At 45.9% G+C, this 25,327-nt stretch overlaps 1 protein-coding gene across 5 annotated transcripts in view; it reads right to left on the bottom strand.

The window, feature by feature from the left end:
* Nucleotides 1-249: 249 nt before the first annotated feature.
* The window catches only part of EGF (epidermal growth factor), a 269,170-nt gene continuing 244,092 nt past the window's right edge, over nucleotides 250-25,327 (bottom strand). For 4 of the 5 annotated variants that reach the window (XM_073640773.1, XM_073640793.1, XM_073640812.1 and 1 more), the window contains 4 exons: nucleotides 22,426-22,573; nucleotides 21,486-21,647; nucleotides 7,559-7,624; nucleotides 250-2,808 (listed from right to left, as the gene is read on the bottom strand). In XM_073640773.1, coding sequence (XP_073496874.1) covers nucleotides 2,799-2,808; nucleotides 7,559-7,624; nucleotides 21,486-21,647; nucleotides 22,426-22,573 — 386 coding nt within the window. In that variant the 3' untranslated portion in view covers nucleotides 250-2,798. The remainder of the gene's footprint in view (nucleotides 2,809-7,558; nucleotides 7,625-21,485; nucleotides 21,648-22,425; nucleotides 22,574-25,327) is intronic. The other variant, XM_073640784.1, reaches the window with a different exon arrangement.

Raw genomic sequence — 25,327 nt, 5'->3', positions numbered from 1 at the left:
TATAATGGCTGAAGTGGAGCTAAATGGACATACTTTTTGATGAATTAGGGCCTGTGCTTGTGGCAAACAAATCACTAAAATACAGTGTGAAAATTGCTTCAAGATTGTAAGATCCATCATCAATAACCAAATTATTAAGTCTCTGACACTGCTTTGGTGCATTACTATATGGTATTTTTATTGCTTTAATTTAGTATAGATTTGATTTAGTTTACAATATAGAAATGTCAAAAATTTCGACTACAGGTGTAATTTGAAATATTTTTATTTAATAGGTAAATTTGCTGAAGCGTGTTCATTCTAAATTAAAAGGGCAAGTCTATCCATAAACATATTGTACAATACAACAAAATCTATTAGTTTCTGTTATCACCCATTTCAAGCCAGGAGAGGTTGATTGTGGTGTTATTCAATTGGATTAGTGCTATAAAAAATGTCAACCCGTATGACCACTAATAGGTAATATGAATCCAGTTCTGAGTACCTCTTGAAACATTTACATTACATATTGTGAATTGTGAACAATATGATGAGCTTTGTAATTTAGGTTAAATATATTGGTATTGATATGTTACGATCAGTGTAGACTATATTAACAGCAGTTCTAGAGATAGTAGAGTTGATTTATGGGTTTCACAATGGACATATGCATTGTATTTGATACTGTGTCCAGTTCAGCAGTAATGGGCAGTATATACATTAATGAAAACATGAACATCTAGTTTCACTAGGACATACATAAGCCTTAGTCATGTTTCAGGGGATGTTATCTCTAAGGCCTCATTCACATGTCCGTATTTAAACACATACGTGAAAAAAATGATTCCCGTGTCATCAGTGTTTTACATCAGTGTGTCATCCATGTGTCTGTTTTACCATCAGTGTGGTCATCAGTGTGTCATCCATGTGTCTGTTTTACCACCAGTGTCATCAGTGTGTCATCCATGTGTCCGTTTTTACCATCAGTGTGTCACCCATGTGTCTGTTTTTACCACCAGTGTCATCGGTGTGTCATCCATGTGTCTGTTTTACCATCAGTGTGTCATCCTTGTGTCTGTTTTTACCACCAGTGTCATCAGTGTGTCATCCATGTGTCCGTTTTTACCATCAGTGTGTCATCCATGTGTCCGTTTTTACCATCAGTGTGTCATCCATGTGTCTGTTTTTACCACCAGTGTCATCGGTGTGTCATCCATGTGTCTGTTTTACCATCAGTGTGTCATCCATGTGTCTGTTTTTACCACCAGTGTCATCAGTGTGTCATCCATGTGTCTGTTTTTACCACCAGTGTCATCCATGTGTCATCCATGTGTCTGTTTTACCATCAGTGTGGTCATCAGTGTGTCATCCATGTGTCTGTTTTACCATCAGTGTGTTATCCATGTGTCTGTTTTACCATCAGTGTGTCATCCATGTGTCTGTTTTACCATCAGTGTGGTCATCAGTGTGTTATCCATGTGTCTGTTTTACCATCAGTGTGGTCATCAGTGTGTCATCCATGTGTCTGTTTTACCATCAGTGTGGTCATCAGTGTGTCATCCATGTGTCTGTTTTACCATCAGTGTGGTCATCAGTGTGTCATCCATGTGTCTGTTTTTACCATCAGTGTGGTCATCAGTGTGTCATCCATGTGTTTGTTTTTACCATCAGTGTCATCAGTGTGTCATCCATGTGTCCGTTTTTACCATCAGTGTGTCACCCATGTGTCCGTTTTTACCATCAGTGTGTCACCCATGTGTCTGTTTTTACCATCAGTGTGTCATCCATGTGTCCGTTTTTACCATCAGTGTGTCATCCATGTGTCTGTTTTTACCATCAGTGTGTCATTAGTGTTTTTCACAGATAGATAAAGAATTAAAGAAATTACAAAGCTTCTCCTATACTTTGCAATGTTAAACACGGACAGCACATGGACTGTACACTGATGCCATCCGTGTGCTGTTTTTCACAGATACATAGACTTGTATTGGACCTTGTCATCCATGCTTCTGGAAAAAAATGGACATGTCTCCAATGTGTTTTGCATGGACAACACGGTCCGTGAAAAAGGACAGGCATCTGAAAAGCAGCATAGATTATAATGGGTACATGCTTTGTCCATGAAACGGTTTTCCTTGTGGAGAGTGATAAGCCACGCCTGGCATGTCAGAGTGAGGAGACTTATAGGCCATGCATGCTCCTCTGGGAAATTAAATATGCAAACAGCCTCTTCAGAGAGGAAGAGGACTAGAACTCTAGTACCATCTATTGGAAGTAGCAATCCTAAAAGTCAATATAGACTCTTGAGGCTTGTTAAAGGGTCGATATTGACTTTCAGGATTGCTACTTCCTGAAAAGTAGGTGGCACTACAGTTCTAGTCCTCTTCTTCTCTGAAGAGGCAATCTGCATATTGTCTGTGAAAAAAATACAACACATACATGCAATACACGTGTGAATGAGGCCTAAAATAAATGTAAAAAACTTTTGCCATGTTTAGCATTTACAGGGATAATACCATCACAATAATCCAGGTGGGGATATTTTACAAACCAGCCCTTTAAGCAATATACAGTCTTCATCCACACATCCCAAATATCCCAAGTGTGATGTATCTATACATTATCTTCCAGTTTACAAAAGAATGAAGAAGACAGGATCTTTTCCAGTCCGGATTGCGGAATCCTATGTGATTTATTCACAATCAGATTTACAAAAAAAAATGGATCTTTGTCCAGATTCAGGCAATGTGTTTATACATGATGGAGAGCTTGGGCCGTGCTCCATAGACCAATAACATCCATTCTCCAGTTTCTTATCCTCATTGGACCCTGCACAAAAGAAAGAATGCTGATAAGTCAACAGCACGCACATATAATATTCGTAGAACTCCAGTTATGCAGAAGCATTTTTGCAGGCATTATTAAGGGGATGAAGCGAACATGACATGACAGAATGTGATTATAAGTGGTAAGGACGTGTCACCAAGCTTTACTATTATGGAAAAATAATATATTTCATATTAGGAAAAAAGTGTAATACATGAAGTAAAACTGGGATTGTGTATTCTAATATTAATCTACTTCATTCCCTTTTTTTATATGGTGATAACATATTCTGCAGCACTGTACAGAGATTGCTACTGTTAACATGGGTACTGTCCCAGATGAGGCTCACAATCTACTTTTCCCTATTTTAAACACACAGTAAGGTCAATTTAACCTCTGGTATATTTCTGAAATGTGGGAGAAAACTAGGGTAGCCGGAGGAAACCATGGAAAGATTAGCCATTACGCCCAGCGCTCATCAATGAGTCTTAGCCATACATGACTGTATTACCAGAGCACCAATTCTCCTTCCTTGGACTATTTTTGGTGGGAAATAACCACTGCATATTGGTAATACCCCATAAAACCTCCTGCATTGCAGATTATTTGGCCCTCGTCAAAGCGGCTCAGATTCAGAATACATCAAGAGCTGACTGTTCACTTGCTGCCTCAAATATCGCACCCCATAGACAGGTAACATTGCCACAAGAAAATCAATGGTTTTCACTTCATCTCTGGTGGTGGTTTCAATGCTATGGCTCAGCTACGTCTATATATTATTTCTTTTTATGACTTTGTACTATTTTATCCTTCCTCAATGTAAAAGACGAAGTGAGCGAAAGACTCAGTCTGCAGAAAAAGAAGGTAAGACAGAAAACTTTAGCTGACACAGAGCTTACTAGCATAGCTTTAGAAGCAATAAGAAAACTGACCTCAGATACAAAAAGACATTTCATTGCTCTCCCTCAGTAAATGTCATTAGGATTCATATGCCTTTTGTGTACAATTTTTATTAATGGTAAGAAAACATACATGTGGCAGTAAATCCCTTGGAGGAAAATACAAATTATCAAGGTATGGTAAATAAACGTAATATGCGGACCTGTTTCCTGGTGGTTACGCAATGAATATAGACTGGTCTACTGTGCTTAGGATCTAGGCCTTATTTTCACCTACTGACATTTATATTCCTGTAACCTATAGTTTATATAGAGAAATTATGCAGTGATGCGTGTGTGTCTTGTGATGGCTGCGTGACAGCACAATTATATGTTAGTTTGTGTTATTAATATATACATCATGGAATAAATTATACAAGTACATAGAATAAAAATGACTTTTCTTCCTGTTATCATATTGTGTCATGGATTTTTATTAGCCCTGTGTTTGATCTAAAAAAGGCTGGAAAATGCATCATTTGTACAAAGCACACAGGACCCTGTTCCAGTGGTCAGGTCAGAATGTCATGGACTGGAGCCTGGTGACCTGCCGGCATCCCCGGCTTCTCTACTGAGTAGCAAGCGGCACGTCATCATCGTTGTGACCTGACCTGCCACTGACCTGTTTGCTAGACCAGGGCCTTGCGACTCTATTAGCTCATCTCTAGCACTAAAGTAAGAAGAGGCTGCTCACACTGCTGTCCATCCTATCTTTCTGAATGCTGAGAAACTGTTGTAACACAATGGTGATAGCATTTTTTTGTTCATATTATTTAGTTTTAATTCATATAAAAGTGGCACAGAGAAATTGATTACACAACATTGAAATGTTGAGCGAGAGGTCGTAGAACCCTTTTTATTACCTATACCCAATGCCTATAGAACAATCATAGCACAACCTGTGATGATAATGGACACTTCCCAGATATAGAAAATCACATCTCGTATATTGATTAAATACTTAAAAATCATAAAATATATTAATCAGTATATGCGATTACCAATATTTTTTTTGCATTGGAGTATTAAAGCACAAGTGATTTTATATACCTGTGTAGTGCCTTACATGATTATAGGTTGTAAAGATAAGTAACAGATTTGTCTGATTACATATGTTTAAAGACTATCCTACTCTTTCTATGAAAGATGGAGGGATACGATTTATTAACTAGTTCTGGACTACCCGTAGGCTTTCAACATCCGGACGTCTGGCACATTACTCTGTACTGAAGTTCTAAAATGTCAGTGCAGAGTATATTGCTTGCATGAGATTGTACAGCTGTAGTGCAGGGAAGATGGCTATCAGAAACAGCCAGACTCTCCGTAAAGAAGGTAATAATAATAATAATTTGTATTTATATAGAGCCAACATATTCTGCAGCACTTTACAATTAAGTTAGATATGGTTTATTATCATCTCTGCCTTCCTAATCACTGTATGCACAGCACTTGTACAGAATATAATAAGCACTAACAGCTCTATTTCCTCCTTCGGACACCCAGTGATCATGTGATCGCTGGGTGTAGAGAGAGAACAAGGGCTGCTGGTTCTTAGGAGGCCAAAACAGCCCTATTATGCAGGCAAGAGGCTAAATTCTAAAATCAGCAATAAAAAGAATGTATTAACATGTTAAAATGCACCCTCCTACCCCACATGCATATGTCTTCAAAGACCTAATGGGGGGCACAGTATGTGAAATAAATGAAAAAAATAAATAGAATAAATAAAAATAAATATAGAGCAAGAAAAAAAAAACTATACTAACAAAAAAGAGACCTCACCAGCCTCAATTGCTGTTCTAGACCCCCATTGGAAAAAAAATATGTCCAGTATATAAACAAAATTTCAACCGAAAGAGGAGCGCAATTTATTTTTTCTTTCCCTTTGTGGTAATGAAAAAAACAAATAAAAAATTGAAGAGTATATACATATTTTCAATTTTTCTTTACTTTTCCCCCAAATTCAGCGAAAAAAAAATTGGCATACAAATGAATCCTGATATATTGCAAAAAACAGAGGCAAAAAATATTTTGAATGAGAAATTTTTTTAGAACATTTACAATAAAACCTGAAAATTTGCCTGGTTAGGAACGAGAGAAAATGGCCCTTCCTCCTTCAAAATATATTCTCCTCTAATTATCAAATCTGGCCATACAGCTGGTCCATCAAAGTACCAAAGAATCCTTCCATAGGCACAGGCTTTGATACAATCATGGTCCCAAGAAGTTCAACAGAAGACAACCCTTTTCAGAGTTGACTTTGGAGCCAATCACTTGCTAATAGTATATATTTTTTATAGGATCCCATATTACCTATTAGATCTCTGTATATATGAATAATAATAATAATAATAATAATAATAATAATAAATGAAGTCCCAACACTCTGACATTGTTTGATAACTGGTGACTATGTATGAACACACCCAAGGGGAATGTTAACACCTTGTAGTCAATTTGTACAGTCAATTTATTAACAGAGGAATAGAACACTTTAGAGATATGGGTAAAAAATCTCCAGAATTGTGTCTGCATGGAGAATTCAAGTATTTACTAATACCAAAAAACATTTGAGGAGAACAGATAGGTTCTCTTTAAAGAAGTAGCTCCAATTTCATTTTTATGATGTGTCAATTAAAGATACCAGCAGCAAATGTATGTCACACCACTAAAATAAGGAGATTTATTAGAAGCCCTATTGGATAACTCCTATTTATATCAACTAATGGTGCAAGTTTCAGTATTGTCGTTGAGGGTCAGCAACACTGACCAATTTTATTCGTTTTATCAACGTGACTTAATGTGTAGATTACTGTCAACTGAACTTTTTAATGTGTTTTCATTTGTAACCAATTCTAATCCAAAAATATATGTAATATATTATCTTCCCAAACATATCCCAAAAGATGGCAAATTAGATCAGGCACGCTTAGGAATTTCTAATTTCCTGTGGCATCTCTGCCAGCAGAACACAAACACTTTATTTCTTGGCAGTTCATAATCTACTTCTTAGACTCTTTAGACTTGTACAAAAAAAGTGTTGGGTTAATGACCCTTGTTACTCATGGCTCCAAATGATCTATCTATCTATCCATCTATCTATCCATCTACTGTATCTATCTATCTACTGTATCTATCTATCTATCTATCTATCCATCTACTGTATCTATCTATCTACTGTATCTATCTATCTATCTACTGTATCTAACTATCCCTATATTATCTATCTATCTATCCATCTATCTATCCATCTACTGTATCTATCTATCTATCTATCTATCTACTGTATCTAACTATCCCTATATTATCTATCTATCTATCTATCCATCTATCTATCCATCTACTGTATCTATCTATCTATCTACTGTATCTATCTATCTATCTATCTACTGTATCTAACTATCCCTATATTATCTATCTATCTACTTATCTATCTAGCCTTCTATCAATGTGTGCACTGGACCAAGAGCTGAAGGCTCCTGAAACACAAGGGTTTCCAATAATTTGCTGGTGGCTCTTACAGATACGCCATGTCATCACATTGTCATTTCCTTAATTTAGATTCTTCTCTCCAACTGTTCTGTGCCGCGACTAACAATAACACTGGCTCATAGCTGCAGTATATCCAGGCAGCTGGGAACTTTGAGGGATAACAATGAAGTAAGATGAACTGAGGTTCAGGGCAAAGCACTAGATGAATCTGGCAGCTACTTAATGTATAGAAGATGTGAATTATTTCATGGATAATCTCAAGTGGATCCCTTCTGCCCTTTGATCCTTCCCTGTGACTTATTATTAATAAAGAGTTACTGTACCGTAGGCTGCCTTCCACTCGCTCGTCGTGGTGTCTGCCAGTGTTTCTGCTTTGCTTGAGCTGATGCCTTGTAATAAAAACAAAAATAGATGGATGCCCAAATCAGACTAGGCATGAAAGCTTTGGAAACGTTCATTGCTAATAATGCTGTACTGTATGGGCCTCATTATGAAGTCCCACACTTAACCAATCACTTAAAAAACATGGTAGGTAACAACAATAGTACCTCTATAGCCTTCAGTATATGGGAAATAAGCTGCAGGCTCATCTTTGAAACCTTATTTTGCAATATTAAGAATGAATTAAAGTAGCTGATGTTGACTTCTTTTTGTCATGATGATAGAAGTAAGACTCTGTTCACACCACACTAAGAGTCTTCTGTTGTAGGATCACCCGATATATAACTCCAATACAATACTGCAATATATCCCACTATATAGCCATAAAGTGTAAACTTTTGAAGTAGGATCCCATTCTAAAAATAAAAAAGTATTTTCTTACTGTAACCCTTTGTTTGGAATAATGTAGACTACGCCATTATTGCATCAATGCATACTGGCTTGGTTATGCCTAATGGACACTTTTTGGGCATACACTGGAAAAATCCATGCCCATGGAGTGTTCCTGGCACATACATCGAAATGAGAAATGAGAGGTTCATAGAGGTACATAGAATCAATACAAGATGTGTGAACAGCTCCTTATAGGTACTAGATTGCTGGAGATGGGTAACTGATCAGGGATTTACTATCAACTAACTACTACATTAAGGTGGTTGTTAAGGAAAAAGCAATGGAGATAATAATATAATAATAATTTTTTATTTTTATAGCGCCAAAATATTCTGCAGCACTTTACAATTTTAGGGGGGACTTATACAAACAATATAGAAAAAGCATTTCTCAAATCAAAAGGAGTGAGGGCCCTGCTCGCAAGCTTACAGTCTATGATCATCACTGGAGATCATCACTGTAGGTCACAGAAAGCTTCCGAAAAGTAAATATTGCATAAAGTTCATTATTTTACATTTTCTTCTATATCCCCCTTCTTTTTAATATGTTTTAACTCATTAATTTAAGTCATTCAGTTCCTCTACATTGGACCAGATTTCATACCCTGTTGGGGAAGGATCCATAAAGATGCAGTAGAGAGCAGATAGAAAGAATATGTCTTGCTCTAGAAGAGCATGGCTGTGCATTGTAAGCAGGGCTGTGGAGTCGGTGAGCCAAAACTCCGACTCTCCAATTTCCCTGACTCCCGACTCTGGCTCCGACTCAACAGCACTGCCTCACTACTGAGCGTGTACATAAAGTGCAGCACAGATTCATCTCAACTAAAAGCCAAGATCCTTAGATCAGGAACAGAACAGACATTTATAGGACATTTCATTGTTTTCATTCGAATTTAGGAAAATTTTTACAGCAGATCTTGCATTGAACTTCAGAACCAATTTATTATATATTTTAAGAGTCAGAGTCAGTCCATTTTATACCGACTCTGACTCCACAGTCCTGATTGTAAGAGCAGCCAATGGATTTCATGGAATACTGATTGTGTAATACTTTACATTCCCTGAAGGGGTGCTGCAGGACAGCTGAGTACTTTCAGGCTCCCTCTGCTGGACAATTTTTAGGAGTTACTTTAAAAAGAGGGATTGTCCAAAGCAGATAACTCTTTCAAGCAGGCTCAATTTTCAGCTACTAAAAAAAATTGGCATATTTGCAAACCATGAGTAAATATATAATGTGCATAAAAAATGAATAAGATAATTTGAAGAGCACACAAAGAGAAACAATGCATTCATGAAAAATGAAAGTGCTCTACATGTATCATTACAGCTTGTAGTACCCAAGTAAAAGTGGAACAGAAAAACGTGATCATGGCACAGGTCGCTCAAGAAGCTTTTGTCTACGAAACAACATCTAGAAGATCAGTAGCACAGATATAACATAACGTCTCTTTCTCACTGCACCACACATGGTTTCCTGCACTGTTACATTCGTTATGTCATCGAATTAACCTACATGTCAGCTAGGATAGGTTTCATGATACTAAAATGAGTGAGGACGCAGAGGTCTATATACAACATGTCTGCACAGCTGATAGAGATGTATTGTTTTCCGTAAAAACGCTTAGCATCAAATACAGTCATCCAACTCAAGATAGTTAAGATAACTGTGACGTGATGGCCAAATCAGGAACAGATGGAGGAAGTAAGGGATTATTAAGATGTTATATTGCTGAAATTCAATCAAAACATGCCAGTCCTCTGTAGGAATCTGTATCCATTTGCTTTCAATTCCGGCTACTCATTTTTGAAGACTTCAGACTTAGCGTGTTCAAACTACAGGCCAAGATTTAAATGGTCCGTTTTATTTATAAATATATATATATATATATATATATATATATATATATATATATATATATATATATATATAAAGAAAGCGCAGCAGCACTCCATTATGGCCAAGGTACATAAAGACAATAAAACCATTTAATTTAAACTGTGTTATTACTCAATAAGCTTTACTTACAAAAAATGGAGGTTCTTAGCGCATAAATTGGCCAATTCATGTGTGCCCATCAACCGCTGCAAGGTGACCTCCCATCTGATGGGTACTACTCTGCCTACATGCCTCTCTTGGGCTACAAGCCTATAACTCTGGACAGAACATGTCACTTCTGGGCTAAAACACCTACAATTTAAATGGGCTGGTAGAATAGAATATACATCACCTGCTGGTTAAATGGGGGGAGTGCAAGGTCAAACAGGAGGCATGTAGGCAGAGTAGTACCCATCAGATGGGAGGTCACCTTGCAGCGGTTGATGGGCACACATGAATTGGCCAATTTATGCGCTAAGAACCGCCATTTTTTGTAAGTAAAGCTTATTGAGTAATAACACAGTTTAAATAAAATGGTTTTATTGTCTTTATGTATCTTGGCCATAATGGAGTGCTGCTGCGCTTTCTTTTTATATATCTTATGCAGTTTCTGCAGCTTGCACCTGTTCACATTTGGGATGTGCTGGTCAGTTTTTTTGACATATATACATATATATATATATATATATATATATATATATATATATATATATAATGTGGCGACCCTGAGGGTTCAGTCGCCACAGGGGTACTGCACCTCAGAACGAGGTGTGGTATCTCCTCTCCCAGGTAAGGATGGAGTACTACACAGGACCCCAACCACACACTCAACACTACACCACTCCAGTTCTGAAGAGGGCCTAAAGCACCATAGTGCTGCCCCGGGCCTGAATGGAGGAGTTGGGGGGAACCAAAGTGAGGGGGAACCATGTAGTGAGTGAGGGTGGAGGAAGCATTTACCTAAGCACTTTACTAGAATTCTATATAACTGGAGGCCATTTTAATAACAAGATCTTTGGTCGTGGGTCTTTGGGACGGCAAGTCAGCACAAGGCTGCAGACGGCTGAGGGTCCACAGTCCCCGGTCTCAGGCCTCGAGACGGGGGGTCGGGGCAGAGTTATAACCGGCTCTGTCCCCGATCAGGGTCCAAGCAAGAAGGCCCAGGAGGGGAGCAGAGGAGATAGGCTCCACAGGCGAAAGGATCTCGGGGGGTGCGGACGGAGCGGAGTCGCCACCTGCATACCTTATTCTGGCTTAGCCAGAGGGACCCTGCCGCAAGAGGGGGTACCAGTCCCCGATTATCTGACTTTGCACTTCATGTCTCTGTCGGAAAAGTCCGGAGGCTTATGTGGATCCCAGGGGGATACGGATGGAGCGGAGTCGCCACCTGTATGCCCTAATCTGAGTTTATCCAGAGGGACCCGGCCTTACGCCACGTTCTCACCACAAGTCACCAAAAAGGGCACCCAGTCGGTCTGGGAACTACACGTTACCCACAAGGAACATCGCAGTACATGTACGGTACTCAGTGGGGGACACAAGGCGGGAGAAGTTGAGCAAGAGAGGAACACACTAGAGCGGGGGTCTTGACAAGTGCTCCTGAACTAGCTGGAGAGTTCTGAACCCCACCCTGGCGGCCGCAGCTCGCCGTGTGACAGCAGAGAGAAGCTCTGAGCTTACTAAACAACAAAGTGAGTAAAGACTTGGATGACTTCAACTACTGCCTCTGTCTGTTCTTTCCTCCGCGGCTCTGCACCCGCCAACGCTCTACTCTACACCCTCTCTACGCTGCCCTGAGGCCCCGCTCCACCTGTGGGGAGCCGCACCAACTAAGCTACCTAAACACCGGCCTCAGAGGACTGTCGCAGCGCTGGTGATCTTCACCAGACACCACAGGTGGCGTCACGAACATCCCTATCCCATACAACTTCCCCCCTTCTTTTAAGAGTGACCCCAGGGTACGGGCCCGGGAGCCGACCACCGCGACATCCCCCAAGATCAGGCAACAACAAGGCTCGGGCGCCGAGTCGTCCCCATCCCCTGGGCGCGTCATCTCTGTATTATATAAAAAGTGATTAAGTGATTAATTGGTTGTATTCTGACATTAATAGAATTTGTAAAATAAAGGGGTTGTCCACTTCAGACAATCACTGTTTCGGAAGGGAACTTCAGTGATAACTCTCACATGGATCCCCAGCAATGAGTTATAATCTGCGGCAGAATCTAAAGCCCACCCATGCACAATAGATAGCAGTCAGACGAACGATGTTTGGGCTTGTCGTTCCACCAACAGCTTCAGTATCTCTCCCGATTCCCCCATACAAAGGAACTATCAGCTCAGTATATAATTTATTGTCATGTCAGGTGCTCTAAAGAGAGAAGTACCTATTGTTGCACTGTGGCTAATAGATTAGGGTCTTAAATAGGGGGACTGCTCTCTATAAACTTCGAATTCTTTTATTTATTTATTTAACAGCTTTCGGCTCAGTCTCGAGCCATGGCGACTTGATGGATGAATGCTCTGTAGGAAGATCGATTTTGTACAGGCTTAGATAGGTCCACCAGGGTCTTCTCTGCCTTTATCTTAATAGTATCAAGCCTTCGGATTGCTGGTCTTCCTCATCGCCTTGTTCCTCTATTCTTCTGATCATGATGTCCTTCTCCAGTGATTGCTCTCTTCGTATGATCTGTCCAAAGTGGGTAAGTCGTAGCAGGATGATCCGTGCTTCGAGTGACATTTCTGGCTTGTTGTGTTCTAATATTGATTTGCTTGTTCTTCTTGTCATCCATGGTTGTGATGAAAGCCGGCCGGTGGGTGCAGCTCTCTGGCGCCCCCTTACCTCTCAGGTCAGTCAAGGTACTGCACCTAGAGAAAGTAGTGCCAGGTAGCTGCAACCAGCGCAGGGAACACGGTAGTGTGTTATCCCTTCAACGTCACTAAACCGTAACGTCACTACACAGCACAACTCGCTAGCGCCCTCTTAGCCTCAGGTCAGTCAAGGAACTGCACCTAGGATAAGCGGTCGCCAGGGAGACTGTCCTGTAACCTACTGGGTATCGGGGCCCTCTGTAGTGAGGGCGGTATATATATCTTCCTTGGCCGCGCCAGGAATATATATATCTGAACCTCCGACCGTCACTACCAGCCTTCCCCAATCCCCAGTTGGTATGCTGCCACCAGTCCCTATTTTAGATATACGCCCAGTCCGTGAATGGGCCTATATCGGGTCAGGAACCAACCCTGGGTAGCGTTTTGGCTTGAGCCGAGCTCACACGGACGTGCGTTCGTTATGCAGAATAAAAGGCAGGCCCACAATTACTTGAGGTAATTGATTATAATAATACACTAGATACACGATATACAACTAAATATACACAGGTATAAGGTCAGGCTAAACTATACAACAATGGAATACAACACACAGAATCACCACAGCATATCAGTTACCGGTTTCTTGATTTTCTTGTGACGCAGGGAGAGGATTCTGCGGTCGCAGGCACGGTTCTTTGTTACAGGCTGAGGCCTACCACCGCATGGTCAAACTGCTCCTCCCCTTGGTGGCCTCAGCTGGTGCTCAGATGTTCAGCACCCCACTCTTGGGTCAAGACTGACTTATCTCTTGTCTGTCCTGCTATCTTACCTGCCCCGTCCCGCCCACTGCTGGTGAGGTCAGCTGGCTCAGTCTCCACCCTCAGGTCTAACTTCGATCAGAAGCCCAAATTCTATGGAACCCAATAACTTCTTCTGGGATGGTCTCATGATACCCCCAGGGGTTCCCATGGATTCGGGCCGCCGTAACCGACCTTTTGATATCAATTATGATACCATACGGTCCTCAGGAATGGCTCCGCGCTATATCTTGGCTTCCAGAGCACGTACAAACGTCTACCGCGGAGGCTTGTGTGCGCAATGGCTCCGGGACGCCGTGATATTTTTTTATTGGCCCATCCCAAGCAACATGCGTGTACTTTTCATGTTTCTATATCTTATGCCTCCATGCTTGTGACAGACAAAGAAACTAGTCCTATGGGACAAATGGTCAGGTACAGATAGACGAAGCACCCCCCCCTGCTGGCTGTGTTTCCTCTCGAAGTCTTTGAAGCTCCTAGCATTCAAGTGTTAAGTAGGCTTCTTATCTTACAGGAGCCTGGATGGGGGGAAACTATCTAGTTGACGTTTTAACAGAAGGTCCCAAGGGTGGGGGCTGCTGAAGTGTGGCCATCCCTGGATATGATTTATCATTACCAAGATGGCGGCTACAGGTTCATCACACCTCCCCCTATACGAGGGCGCGAGGGGGTAGCACATTCCTGTGTTCCCCCGTGCGTCCTTCTGCACCCTCCCCTTGCCGGGATAACCCGTCAGCGTTACCGTGGTCACGGCCTCTTCTGTGGCGAATGGAGAAGTGGTACTGCTGGAGAGCGAGGCTCCAGCGTAGCAACCTGCCATTCGACCCAGAAACCGTGTGTAACCAGCTGAGGGGGTTGTGGTCCGTCTCCACGGTGAAATGGCTCCCGTACAAGTAGGGCTGCAGACGCTGCAGGGCCCATACAATTGCCAGGCATTCTTTTTCCACCGTGGAGTAAGCCACCTCCCGGGGCAGTAGCTTCCTGCTCAGGTACAAGACAGGATGTTCCTGGCCTGTCGTGTTGACCTGACTTAGCACAGCACCGAGGCCAAAGTCACTGGCGTCGGTCTGTACCACAAACGGCCGGTCGAAGTCGGCAGCTTGCAGTACAGGGGAGCTACTTAGGGCGGCCTTGAGTGCCCCGAAAGCTGTCTCGCAGGCGACTGTCCAGTCGACTGCGACGGGCAGCTTCTTCTTGGTGAGGTCCGTCAGGGGCTTGGCCAGGGTGCTATAGTGTGGGACGAACCTCCTATAGTACCCGGCGGTCCCCAAGAAGGACATCACCTGCTTTTTGGTCCTAGGAGTGGGCCAGGATGCGATGGCATCCACTTTCCCCGGTTCTGGCTTCAGAACCCCCCCGCCTACCCGGTGACCCAGGTAGAGGACCTCACTCATGCCCAGCTGGCACTTTTCCGGCTTGATGGTCAAGCCTGCCCGGTGGATCCGACCGAGCACCTGCCGCAGGTGCTCTAGGTGATCCTCCCAAGTGGGACTGAAGACTGCAATATCGTCCAAGTACGCAGCCGCGTACCCTTCAAGTCCCTCAAGCAGCGTATTGACCATCCGCTGAAAAGTGGCAGGGGCATTCTTCATGCCGAATGGCATCACTGTGGACTCGTACAGTCCAAAAGGGGTGATAAAGGCAGAGCGTTCCCTTGCCGCGGGGGTCAGAGGAATCTGCCAGTACCCCCGGCTCAGATCCATGATGGTCAGGTACTTAGCCCCGGCCATCCGATCGAGCAGGTCATCGATGCGTGGTATGGGGAACGCATCGGTGGCCGTTACAGCGTTGAGCCCCCGGTAGTCCACGCGGAACCGTGTAGTTCGGTCCTTCTTTGGTACGAGGACTACAGGCGAGGCCCACGCGCTGCTGGATGCCTGGATCACCCCCAGCTTCAGCATCTCGTCTATCTCTTGGCGCATGTTTCCCTGCACCTCGAAAGAGACCCGATATGCTGAACGCCGGATCGGCGGGTGATCGCCAGTGTCCACGTCGTGGACAGCCATCTCAGTCCTTCCGGGCAGGCTGCTGAACAGCCCCCGGAAGGGGTGCAGGGTGGTCCCCAGCTGGGACCGTTGGTCCTCTGTGAGCTGGTGGCCAACCCCCACATCCTCGATGGACCCACCCGCCTTGGCTTGGGTGAGCAGATCCAGGAGGGTTTCTACCTCTCCTTCCTCGGGAAGGTTGCACACTGGGTGGGCAGTCGCTTCCCGCTCATGATGAGCCTTCATCATGTTCACGTGGAAGGCCTTCCTCCTTCCACGGGCGTGATCCAGGGTGACCAGATAGGTGACGGCATTGAGTTTCTGGTGCACGAAGTAGGGACCTTCCCAGGCTGCCTGAAGCTTGTTCTGTGGTACGGGGACCAGTACCCACACCTTTTGACCCACCTGGTAGGTCCTCTCACAAGCATTCTGGTCGTACCACCGCTTCTGGTCGGCCTGGGCCTGGGCCATATTGTCCTGCACCAGCTTTGCCAAGGCCATCATCCTGTCCCGGTGGCGCACGACATACTCGATGACCGACACCTCGGGGGTGGCCAAATCCCCTTCCCATGCTTCCTTCACCAGAGCCAGGGGGCCCCGTACCCGTCGCCCGTACAGGAGCTCAAAGGGGGAGAACCCCGTTGAGGCCTGCGGAACCTCCCGGTAAGCAAATAGGAGGTGTGGGAGGTAACGCTCCCAGTCTCTCCCGTGGGAGTCGACCAACATCTTAAGCATCTGCTTTAAGGTGCCATTGAACCGCTCACACAGGCCATTAGTCTGTGGGTGATACGGGCTGGCCACCAGATGTTGCACCTGCATTTGCTTACAGAGGGACTCCATCAGCCGCGACATGAACTGGGTCCCTCGGTCGGTGAGCATTTCTTGGGGGAAACCCACTCTGGAGAAGATCTCCAGTAAGGCGGTAGCCACCTTGTCGGCCCGAATGGACGACAAAGCTACCGCTTCCGGGTACCGGGTGGCATAGTCCACTACCGTGAGTATGAAGCATTTCCTGGAGTGGCTGGGAGTGGACAGAGGTCCAATAAGATCCACAGCGACCCTCGAGAAAGGCTCTTCGATGATTGGCAGAGTTACCAGTGGGGCTTTGGGGCGCGGCCCCGCCTTCCCCACCCTCTGACAGGTGTCACACGAACGGCAGTAGGCACCCACCGCGGCTCCCATCCCAGGCCAGTAGAAATGCTGAGCTATCCTGGCCTTGGTTTTAGCGATCCCTAGGTGTCCGGCCATCGGAATCTCGTGTGCGATCCGCAACAATTCCGCCCTGAACGGATAGGGTACCACTAACTGTCGGTCCCTGGGCCACGCCTCCGGTGAACCCTGCTGGACCGTTACCCGGTACAGCCGTCCCTGGTCCCAGACCACATGCTCGCAGTCTGACTCCATGGGAGGCTGTGCCGCCTGTTCCTTGAGAGCTTTCAGGCTGTCGTCTGCTTCCAACGCAGCCTGAAATTCCTGACTTGATGTGGCCAGAATCGACGAAACTGCCACATCCTCCGTCAGCCCCTCCGGGCATGTCACCTGGCCGCTGTCTGACCCGGCAGACACTTGGTCAGAAGTGGGGAAGCCGTCGGACCTCTGCAAGGCTCCTTGGGCTCCGGCGCTCCCACTCCTGGTGACAGCGGCTATGACCGCTGTGACCGTGGGTAGTGCCTGCTTCCCCTCTGTTTCTGACCAAGCCGCCCGATCAGGCAGGCTTCCTAGGCCTTTGGACATCTCGGATGTGGGGAACTCCTGCCCTGGGGTCTTACCTGGCGGCTCCTCTCTTGGGACACCCCCACCTCCCATGGCCTGTTCCTCCCCCTGCAGTGGGCCTATACTCAGCAGCCTGGATACCCCTGGGAGCCCTACACTGCCGGTAGCTGCCCCCCTCTCCATCCCTGAGCTTCCCTCTACAGAATCCTGCCCGCCCCCTCCCTCACCGGAGGACAAGAGGTCACGGCACGCCGGCTGAGCACCTCTGCGGGCATCCCCACACTCCCCACCTGCTTTCACTAACCCTGTTTGTGTTGTGTCTGTGCAGGTGTTACCCTCAGGTTTCACTCCCTCCTCCTCAGCAGGACACACACTACATACAACATGGTTGGCATTAGCAGCAGACAAATCAATACACTCTTGGGGGGCCGAACTTGGGGGTTCAGAGGGTACATACTGCGATACTAGACGCCCCAAGTCGGTCCCTAATAAAACATTTGCGGGAATATTTGGCGTTACTCCCACCTCCCGCATCCCCCTTCCGGCACCCCAGTCCAAATACACCATGGCAACGGGAAGTGCCGGCTCCACGCCTCCAACCCCGGAGACGGAAAGAGTCTTTCCTGGTACCAAGTCCTGGGGGGACACCACCTCAGGCCGTACCAGTGTTCGTTCAGCGCCCGTGTCCCGCAGTCCCATGACCGCAGAACGGCCTATGGTGACGGGTTGGATGTTGTCCAGGGACCTACCACCACCCCCTCCCACACACAAAACATTGGGCGCTCTCTGGGACTGGGATGGGGTCTTTTGGCGCTGGGGACACTCAGCCCTAAAGTGTCCTGGTTTGTTGCATAGATGACAACGTCTTACGTCTGGTCCTTGCCTGGAGAGGGCAACAGGGGGATACACCCCTTGTGTTCTAGGGGCCGGGGAAACAGGGGCATGACTGGGCTTACCCCCTCTCCAGGTGCTGCTGGCAGACTTCTTCAGCTCAGGCGCCCTGTTATTGGCATACTCGTCTGCCAGGGCGGCTGTAGCAGAAGCCCCTGTTGGTTTTCGGTCACGGAGGAACTGTCGGAGGTCCTCTGGGCAGTTCCACAAGAACTGCTCCGTGACGAACAGTTCCTGGACCTCCTGGCGGGTAGTAAGCGCTAGACCCGAGGTCCAGTGCTCTGCGGCTCTCAACAGTGCCCGCATATGATCGGTCCAGGTGTCCTTGGGGCCACGCAGCAGGCTCCGGAACTTCTGGCGGTACGACTCGGGAGTGAGGTTGTACTGCCGGATCAGGGCCCGCTTGATGCAGTCGTAGTTCTGTACCTCCCCGGCAGGTAAGTCCCCCAAGGCATCCAGGGACTTACCCCTCAAACGGGGGGTCAGGTATCTGGCCCACTGATCCCGGGCCAGATGGTGCTGAAGACAGGTCCGTTCAAATGCCACCAGAAAGGAGTCCAGGTCCCCATCCTTCTCCAGTAGAGGGAAGTCCTCAGCTCGGACTTTGGACGACTTGGTCTCCTGATGGGTTGGTTGCTCTAGCGGAAGCCCCCGCTGGGCCAGGTCCAGTTGGTGCTGGCGCTCCGCAGCTCGCTCTGCACGCTCCGCAGCCTCCCGGCGCTCTGCAGCTTCACGCTCCGCAGCCTCCCGGCGCTCTGCAGCCCGCTCTGCACGCTCCGCAGCCTCCCGGCGCTCCGCAGCTTCGCGCTCCTCCTCCGCTGCCTTCTCTGATGCTGCCAGGAGGGTTTTGTAGACGGCATCGCCATGAGACTGGAGACTTGCCATAGCCGCTTGTAAAAGGGCTTGTGATCTGGACAGGCTGGGCTGGGTAGGTGGTGGGCAGCCCACTGCGGGACCGTATACTGGGGACTGGCTCCCTGAGGTGCCCGGGCTGGACTCCTCCTCGCCATGGGTAACAATGTCCTCCCCTCCTGCCACACGGACCGTAGCATTAGCCTCCTGCAGGGTCTTGCTCCTGGTGCCGTCTGCCATCTTGGTAACCGACACCGCTGCAACCCTGAGTTTGCACACACCTTGTTATACTTTTAGCCTGACCGTCTAACGTTGGGCTGACCTTAAGACTCCAGCAGTGGAAGTTACCACTGGCAGTCTTTAGTGCCTGGGAGTAGGGGTCCCACAACACTATTATTCTGCAATCCCACCGCTCTGCCACCAATGTGATGAAAGCCGGCCGGTGGGTGCAGCTCTCTGGCGCCCCCTTACCTCTCAGGTCAGTCAAGGTACTGCACCTAGAGAAAGTAGTGCCAGGTAGCTGCAACCAGCGCAGGGAACACGGTAGTGTGTTATCCCTTCAACGTCACTAAACCGTAACGTCACTACACAGCACAACTCGCTAGCGCCCTCTTAGCCTCAGGTCAGTCAAGGAACTGCACCTAGGATAAGCGGTCGCCAGGGAGACTGTCCTGTAACCTACTGGGTATCGGGGCCCTCTGTAGTGAGGGCGGTATATATATCTTCCTTGGCCGCGCCAGGAATATATATATCTGAACCTCCGACCGTCACTACCAGCCTTCCCCAATCCCCAGTTGGTATGCTGCCACCAGTCCCTATTTTAGATATACGCCCAGTCCGTGAATGGGCCTATATCGGGTCAGGAACCAACCCTGGGTAGCGTTTTGGCTTGAGCCGAGCTCACACGGACGTGCGTTCGTTATGCAGAATAAAAGGCAGGCCCACAATTACTTGAGGTAATTGATTATAATAATACACTAGATACACGATATACAACTAAATATACACAGGTATAAGGTCAGGCTAAACTATACAACAATGGAATACAACACACAGAATCACCACAGCATATCAGTTACCGGTTTCTTGATTTTCTTGTGACGCAGGGAGAGGATTCTGCGGTCGCAGGCACGGTTCTTTGTTACAGGCTGAGGCCTACCACCGCATGGTCAAACTGCTCCTCCCCTTGGTGGCCTCAGCTGGTGCTCAGATGTTCAGCACCCCACTCTTGGGTCAAGACTGACTTATCTCTTGTCTGTCCTGCTATCTTACCTGCCCCGTCCCGCCCACTGCTGGTGAGGTCAGCTGGCTCAGTCTCCACCCTCAGGTCTAACTTCGATCAGAAGCCCAAATTCTATGGAACCCAATAACTTCTTCTGGGATGGTCTCATGATACCCCCAGGGGTTCCCATGGATTCGGGCCGCCGTAACCGACCTTTTGATATCAATTATGATACCATACGGTCCTCAGGAATGGCTCCGCGCTATATCTTGGCTTCCAGAGCACGTACAAACGTCTACCGCGGAGGCTTGTGTGCGCAATGGCTCCGGGACGCCGTGATATTTTTTTATTGGCCCATCCCAAGCAACATGCGTGTACTTTTCATGTTTCTATATCTTATGCCTCCATGCTTGTGACAGACAAAGAAACTAGTCCTATGGGACAAATGGTCAGGTACAGATAGACGAAGCACCCCCCCCTGCTGGCTGTGTTTCCTCTCGAAGTCTTTGAAGCTCCTAGCATTCAAGTGTTAAGTAGGCTTCTTATCTTACAGGAGCCTGGATGGGGGGAAACTATCTAGTTGACGTTTTAACAGAAGGTCCCAAGGGTGGGGGCTGCTGAAGTGTGGCCATCCCTGGATATGATTTATCATTACCAAGATGGCGGCTACAGGTTCATCACAATGGTATTGATTACATGTCTTTTATAGTGGATATAAAACTGCTGATAGACTGGTATGAGTGATCTTGATCCGTTACTCAGATCAAAAACAGACATATCTCCATGATCTTTTTACGCCCACACGATCCGAAAAAAACACGGGTATGTGAACAGCACCATAGACCCAAATGGGTACGTAATTAATCCGTAAGAAATACAGGCAGAACATGTAGATGAAAAATGGACATCTGAATAAAGCCTTATACGCATCTACAACGGATTTACATACTATTCTGCTAAGCAGAAGCTAAAATCACACGAGTGTTATAGTATTACTAGGAATTTTAATGCTGGCGAATGGTACAACTGATGCACAATATTTCAATGGATTTAACACAGGGTTCACAGAGGCCAGGCATGCCATTCCAGCATATAGAACATGGCATTTGGCACTTCGAATGGACTTCACAGCTAATTTAGTTTAGAAGGCAGTTTACGGGGGTCTGTTCTGGAGACAAGTTTCCTATAAAATACGAATCTTATGGAACATATAATGTCATACAGCTACAATGAATATAAAGTGGTCACCTGTAATAGTATACCGCAGCAGAAACAAGTCCCAGAACAAGGAGGAGAACAACCAATGAAACACTAATGGTGACATTGCTGATCTTGGACTGTGTGGTATGTCTCTCCCACCACTTCTGGTCATCAGTCTGACATCGCTCTCCAAAATATCCTGCAATACAACTGAGAGATAGGGCACAAATAATTATGCATACATACAGATACCGCCTGGTATGTCTGTCTGTAAGACAATTTATGTGGATTTTTACATCTGTCAAACTACAATTGTAGAATATTCATTTTGCTTCACTTTCATTTCATTTTTTTTTTAGAATAATGACAAGAGATCATCAGAAAAGTAATAATAACATATATATATATTTTATATTGAATCTATATGAAATAATTCCTTGCGAAAAAGAACTAATTAAAATACCATATCCAAATCACTAGATTAGCAGTCTCATCAAGCCTGGAGTATTTTACTAAGTAAGCCAACAGTGCCATCCGCTGGTCACACTGAGCAGTCACAATAGAAAAAAGTCCATAAAATAAAATTTTACAAAATGAAGGGTTAAATTAACAAAAAAAAATGTTGCTAAATAACCGTAGCGACATAAATGGTTACACTGAATGAATGAATGAATGAATGAATATATATATATATATATATATATATATGTATATATATATATATATATATATATATATATATATATATATAGGCATGCAACAATAAAAAGGAAGAGGCTGTAACACTGGAAATCGAGGCAGATTTGTCATTCAGGAATATGCCTCTATAATAGCAGATTAGACACATGAATAAGGGATTTACTGATGTCTTGTATTAAATTTTAATTAAAAAAATGATTTTTCAGTTCAGCTATATTTTTATTTAATTTTAGGACCAATCATCATCCCTATCAAATATAACCGTATATTAGCAATTTGCTGAACTTACACACAGCCATAGTCGTCCAGATCGGGGAAGTATCTGCACGTGCCGTGGAAACAGAAGTGATCATGGGAAGCAGGACATTCCTGTGTGTGACTCTTTCCAGATGTGTCATTTACTGTAATATTAACAGTGCTGGTAGTTGCAAATAAGTCTGCAAAATGATGCATATACATGTAGGTTATACAACACAATAAAACAATGTATTTCTGCACACAGTACAATACTGCTTCCTATTAACTACAGTCATGAAATCATAACGTACTGATGTGTAAAAGTTCCCATTTTTGTTATTGTTTGTGCATCATCATAGCTTGGGGTATTGCTAAGTCCTATGTAACCCCTAGGATGACATTACACTGTTGCAACAGTTATTTTGTATCTTTTAAAATGTTTCTTTCATGTCTTGTGATTTGTATTTCTTTTTTTTCATAAGTTTATATCTAAACCTTATAGTATACAAAGGGCCGGCTCCAGATTTTTGTGAGACCCCGGCGAAAGTCTCAGTGGGCCCCTTTAACACATATCATGATTCATGATGCACAGATACGACAGAGAAATATAGCTTTACAACACAGGGCCCAGCCTGCCCCCTCATCCTTCACATATGCAGACATGCATACACACACAGTACGCAGACATGCAGGCACACACGGTACGCAGACATGCGCACACACACACACAGTATGCAGACATGCACAAATATATAGTACGCAGACATGCACACGCACACACACACAGTACGCAGACATGCACACACACACACGGTACGCAGACATGCACACACACACAGTACGCAGACATGCAGGCACACACGGTACGCAGACATGCACACACACACACAGTATGCAGACATGCACAAATATATAGTACGCAGACATGCACACGCACACACACACAGTACGCAGACATGCACACACACACACGGTACGCAGACATGCACACACACATGGTACGCAGACATGCACACACACATGGTACGCAGACATGCACACACATGGTACGTAGACATGCACACACACATGGTACGCAGACATGCACACACACAGTACGCAGACATGCACACACACACGGTACGCAGACATGCACACACACACAGTACGCAGACATGCACACACACACAGTACGCAGACATGCACACACACACAGTACGCAGACATGCACACACACATGGTACGCAGACATGCACACACACATGGTACGCAGACATGCACACACACAGTACGCAGACATGCGCACACACACGGTACGCAGACATGCACACACACACAGTACGCAGACATGCACACACACAGTACGCAGACATGCACACACACATGGTACGCAGACATGCACACACACACGGTACGCAGACATGCACACACACACGGTACGCCGACATGCACACACACAAGGTACGCAGACATGCACGCACACGGTACGCAGACATGCACACACACACGGTACGCAGACATGCACACACACGGTACGCAGACATGCACACACACAGTATGCAGACATGCACACACACAAGGTACGCAGACATGCACACACACACGGTACGCAGACATGCACACACACGGTACGCAGACATGCACACACACAGTATGCAGACATGCACACACACAAGGTACGCAGACATGCACACACACACGGTACGCCGACATGCACACACACAAGGTACGCAGACATGCACACACACGGTACGCAGACATGCACACACACACGGTACGCAGACATGCACACACACGGTACGCAGACATGCACACACACGGTACGCAGACATGCACACACACACAGTGCGCAGACATGCGCACACACACGTTACGCAGACATGCATAGTACGCAGACACGCCCACACGCTACGCAGACATGCACACACGAAAAGTACGCAGACATGCACGCACACACGGTACGCAGACATGCGCACACACACACACAGTATGCAGACATGCACAAATATATAGTACGCAGACATGCACACGCACACACACAGTACGCAGACATGCACACACACACGGTACGCAGACATGCACACACACACAGTACGCAGACATGCAGGCACACACGGTACGCAGACATGCGCACACACACACAGTATGCAGACATGCACAAATATATAGTACGCAGACATGCACACGCACACACACACAGTACGCAGACATGCACACACACACACGGTACGCAGACATGCACACACACATGGTACGCAGACATGCACACACACATGGTACGCAGACATGCACACACATGGTACGTAGACATGCACACACACATGGTACGCAGACATGCACACACACAGTACGCAGACATGCACACACACATGGTACGCAGACATGCACACACACACAGTACGCAGACATGCACACACACACAGTACGCAGACATGCACACACACACAGTACGCAGACATGCACACACACATGGTACGCAGACATGCACACACACATGGTACGCAGACATGCACACACACAGTACGCAGACATGCGCACACACACGGTACGCAGACATGCACACACACACAGTACGCAGACATGCACACACACAGTACGCAGACATGCACACACACATGGTACGCAGACATGCACACACGGTATGCAGACATGCACACACACAAGGTACGCAGACATGCACACACACACGGTACGCCGACATGCACACACACAAGGTACGCAGACATGCACGCACACGGTACGCAGACATGCACACACACACGGTACGCAGACATGCACACACACGGTACGCAGACATGCACACACACAGTATGCAGACATGCACACACACAAGGTACGCAGACATGCACACACACACGGTACGCAGACATGCACACACACGGTACGCAGACATGCACACACACAGTACGCAGACATGCACACACACAAGGTACGCAGACATGCACACACACACGGTACGCCGACATGCACACACA

Source organism: Phyllobates terribilis, unplaced genomic scaffold (assembly GCF_046119375.1).
Source record: "Phyllobates terribilis strain yellow unplaced genomic scaffold, ASM4611937v1 Scaffold_1__5_contigs__length_1240528914, whole genome shotgun sequence".
Taxonomy (NCBI): Eukaryota; Metazoa; Chordata; class Amphibia; order Anura; family Dendrobatidae; genus Phyllobates; species Phyllobates terribilis.
The sequence above is the reverse complement of the archived record's forward strand: the minus strand, read 5'-3'. Positions and strand labels throughout refer to the sequence as shown.